Source organism: Dipodomys merriami, unplaced genomic scaffold, assembly GCF_024711535.1.
Source record: "Dipodomys merriami isolate MVZ:Mamm:240054 unplaced genomic scaffold, mDipMer1.0.p SCAF_63, whole genome shotgun sequence".
NCBI lineage: Eukaryota > Metazoa > Chordata > Mammalia > Rodentia > Heteromyidae > Dipodomys > Dipodomys merriami.
In genome coordinates this window covers 902501-906874 of record NW_027206213.1, presented here as the reverse complement: position 1 = coordinate 906874, position 4374 = coordinate 902501, and the positions used below count along the sequence as shown (strand labels likewise).

General features: G+C 40.4%; 1 protein-coding gene across 1 annotated transcript in view; it reads right to left on the bottom strand.

The window, feature by feature from the left end:
- Positions 1–61: 61 nt before the first annotated feature.
- LOC138815224 (glutamine--fructose-6-phosphate aminotransferase [isomerizing] 1-like) overlaps positions 62–4374 on the bottom strand; it is a 16978-nt gene continuing 12665 nt past the window's right edge. The window contains exons 3-4 of the mRNA XM_070004482.1: positions 1221–1328; positions 62–251 (exon numbers count right to left, since the gene is read on the bottom strand). Of these exons, the coding sequence (XP_069860583.1) occupies positions 100–251; positions 1221–1328 (260 nt within the window). The 3' untranslated portion in view covers positions 62–99. The remainder of the gene's footprint in view (positions 252–1220; positions 1329–4374) is intronic.

The window sequence follows — 4374 nt, the reverse complement described above, 5'->3', positions numbered from 1 at the left end:
AGTCAGGATCTCTATACACTATTTGTCAATGAGTATGACATTTTCCAGATAGAAAGAAAATTAAAATAACAAAACCATTACTGGCCCCCTGCAATCATCTCAAAGCACAAAGAATCTGTTCAAACCATTATTTTTGTCAGAGCGCTGGGGATGGCTATTAACAGGATTGGGTTCTCCATGAGTTGCCCAACGGGTATGAGCTATTCCAAGGTGGACATCAAATTCTATATCCAAATCCATATCCTGTTGTTCTGAAAAAGAAATTCTGTATTTAATAAAGTTGTAAAAATGCTAGAAGCCATGTTAAGTATAAGTAGTCCTCTGCCTTATCCACAGAAATATGTTTCAAGGTACTCATACATACACAAATGCTATACCTTTTCCATCTTCACTAAGAACTTATCATGCATACCCTGTGGCCAGAACACTTTAGCCTGAGACGTGACAGGCTGCTTTTGGCAGCCTTGGTATATTTTTCTTCTTTCCTTGTTAAGCACAGAACTATTAACTGTCCTATTTATAGGCAGCACTGATGGCTTCCCAATGGCACATCTGAACCTCCAGCAGCAAGCAATGCTCTTGCATTTGGGGCATTTCTAAATAAGAGAAAGTTACCTCCATATAAATAGTACTTACCTCCATATAAGTAGTACATAAATAGTATTACCAAAAAAATACCAATGTATTTAACTAAGTTCCTTCGCTAATTGTTGTGACTTTTTTTTTTCAGTACTGAAGAATCTAGTCTTACACTTGCTAGGTACATGCTTTACCATTTGAACCGCATCACAGCCCTTTTCTGCTTTAGTTATTTTTCAGACAGCATACTCATTTTTCTAATTTGTCCATTGGTAGCCTTAGACGTGATCCTCCTACCAACAGCCTCCCACACAGTTTAGATATCATGCCATCCGCTATTATGAACATTTTGCTGTTTGAGTTGAGGTATTAGTAACTGTTCTCCCAGTCTGTGCTCAAACCACAATCCTTTCAATTTCTACTTTCTGAGTATGTAATATTACAGACATGTGCCAATGCACCCAGCACTATGACCATTTTTACAGCTCGGGCTCAATTTAAAGCCAGTCAATCAATAACAAAATCACTTTTTATTTATTGCCTTATACTTTAAATATCATCCTCAAAATGGATACTAAAATATGAGGTATTGGCAAGAGCACAGAACAGGAAAAGGACAAAAAGCAAACTAAGTATATTACTGTGAACTTCTTCATCCAGTGCCTTAACTTTTCCTTTCTTCTTAATGAGTTGGATTTTACAGGCATTAGCTTCCCAATCTTTGTCATTGCCTCCATCAAATCCCACACCTAAATCAAGAAGAAAGAAAGCAAGATTTAGAAAGTAGCTTCTGCTAAAATTATCGATATAAGGCAATTTTTAATTTAAAATTATACTTTCATCTAATTAATTTAACATTTATTGAAAACACATTATGCACCAGTCATGACAGCTGCTCCAGACAAAAACAAAAACAAGGCTGGACTGTGTGGGTCAGCAGACATGCCTAGAAGGCATAAGGTTGAGGAGGGAAGGAGAAAGGGTAGGAAAAGAGAATAGAGGAAGGAAGCAAGGAAGGAAGGCAGAGAAGGAGAAAAGAGAGAGATGGAGGATGGGAGGGAAGAGGAAGGAGGACTCAGTTACTGTTGCCATTTTCCAACAGTCTTTAAAAAAACAGATAAGAAAGGACTAATTGCTACAGAAGTTATTACTTATACAAGCAATTACCATACACATTTACAAGTTATAATGAAATATTTCAAGTCACAGCTGAAGGAGGATGGAAAAATGAAACAGGGGGGGGGGAGGCATACACCTTAGAAGAAGGATAAAGAGCAACATGAGAAAAGCAACTTTTGAGACTACCTTAAGTTGCTAAGGATCTTAAGAATTTATCTTTGAAGAGACAGGAAAGCAATGAGTCATTTCAACAGAAAAATAATACTGCAAAAACAATTAGCAAACTGTAAAAACAGTGCAGAGGATGGGTTGGGGAGAGAGAGGACAAAGCAAAAATGAATAGGTCTGAACAAAAGAATAGCAATGAAGATGGAGAACATGATCATGAGGACTAGAACTGACTGGATATGCAATGACAGTGCAAGCCAGTCTAAGATATCTGCTAGGCTCTAAGGAGTTACGAGATTAGGGAACTGAGAGGTAATTAAATATGTTTTGTCATTCTGAAAAAAAAATTGTTAGACAATAATGATTATTAAAGGAATGCGGAGGGAATTGAAGGGATATGGGTGAATAATACAATGTAATCAGTTCAATTCCAAACACTCAAAGGCTGTAACATTTGCTTTCCACAGGAAGAAAGTCTAGAAAGCAGGTGGAAACATGAGTCTACACACTTGGGAAATACAGCTGGAAATACACTTCCTTTTTTTTTTTTTTGTCGGTGTGGGGCTTGAACTCTGGGCCTGGTCACTGTCCCTCAGCTCTTCAGCTCAAGGCAAGCACTCTACCACTTGAGCTGCAGCGCCACTTCCGGTTTTCTAGTGGTTTATTGGAGATAGGAGTCTCACAGTCTTTCCTGCCCGGGCTGGCTTTGAACCGAGATCCTCAGATCTCAGCCTCCTGAGTAGCTAGGATTACAGGCGTGAGCCACCAGCGCCCAGCTTGGAAATACACTTTAGAAATAAATAAGATAGCTAGGCACTGGAGGCTCATGTTTATAATCCTACCTACTCAGGAAGCTAAGACCAGAGGATTGTGGTTCAAAGTCATCAGGGGCAGAAAAGTCCATGACACTCATCTCCAATTAACCACCAAAAAGCTGGAAGTAGCGCTGCGAAAGTGGTAGTGTCAGCCTAGAGTAAAAATAATGAAGGGACATTGAGTACCCAGGCCCTGAGTTTAAGCCCCTCTACCAACAAAGGGGGAAAAAAAAATAAGAAGCGGGCTGGGAAGGTGGCTCAGTGGTAGAGTGCTTGCCTTGCATGCATGAGGCCCTGAGTTCGATTCCTCAGTACCACATAAGCAAAAAGAAAAAAGCCGGAAGTGGCACTGTGGTTCAAGTGGTAGAGCACTAGCCTTGAGCTGAAGAGCTGAGGGACAGCACCCAGGCCCAGAGTTCAGGCCCCACGACCAGACCCCCCCGCCCCCGCCCCCCCAAAAAAAATAAGAAGCTAAGTGTGGTGGCTCCTGCCTGTATTCTTAGCACTTTGAGAGTCTGATGCACTTTGAGATCTGCCCAAGCTACACAGTAAATTCCAGGCCAGCATAGCAAGAATCTTTGTCAATAACTTTTAAAAAATGATACAGGGCCAGGCTCAGTGGCTCATACCTACAATCCTAGCTACTCAGGAGGCTAAGATCTGAGAATTACGGTTTGCAGCCAGCCCTGGAATGCAAATCTTTGAGATTCTCATCTCCAATTAACCAAAAAGCCAGAAGTGGAACTGTGGCACAGGGGCAGAGAACTAGCCTTGAGAAAAAAACTCAGGGACAGGGTCAAAGCCCCGAGTTCAAACCCAGGACTAGCATGCACATACACTCATGCACACAACAATTAAAAAAAAACAAAACAAAAAAACAGTAGAGCTGGGAAGGTTACTCAGTGTAGTGTTTGCCTTGCATGCATAAGGCCCTGGGTTTGATTCCTCAGCACCACATAAGCAGAAAAAGCCAGAAGTGGAGCTGTGGCTCAAGTGGTAGAGCACTAGCCTTGAGCCGAAGAGCTGAGGAACAGCGCCCAGGCCCAGAGTTCAGGCCCCACATTGACAAAAACAAAATAAAACAAAACAAACAAAAAAAACCACTAACAGATGAAAGAAAGGGAAGGTAGATAAATAGACATGTATTGTAAATTGCAACATATGGGAGTATGGGAAAAAGGTATGTCAGAGCTCACCCATAAAAACACAAAATAACACAGTGGGCTGAAGAAATAACCTTAAAGATATTCCTTATTTAAAAAAAAAAAAAAAAACCAAAGCATACAGAAAACAAACAGCATCCACATGGGAAAGATACATTGCCAGAAAAGGAAGGAAAACATTAATAACAAAGGACTTGTAGGATTGAATTTCCATCACTGACCAGTTAAGGAAGTTAAATGCACAATATGAAGCATACTAAATGTTAAATGTAAAATGTGAAGTGTACAGAAAAGGGATGTGTTGCTGCTACTCTTAGAACTCCCTACTTCCAAATTTGGCCCTTGACTGGTATCTGGGGGCTTGTGTCTCAGAATTCCCATCATCCTCAAGGAGTAAGAATGGTTCATTATACCTTTGTTTTGTGCAACTATTCAGTCTGTCCCAAATACCTGCTTTATCCTGGTGAATCAGGAATTTTGTTGCATGCTAAATATATGGTAATTATGGGACCAGATCCAATAAAATCCTT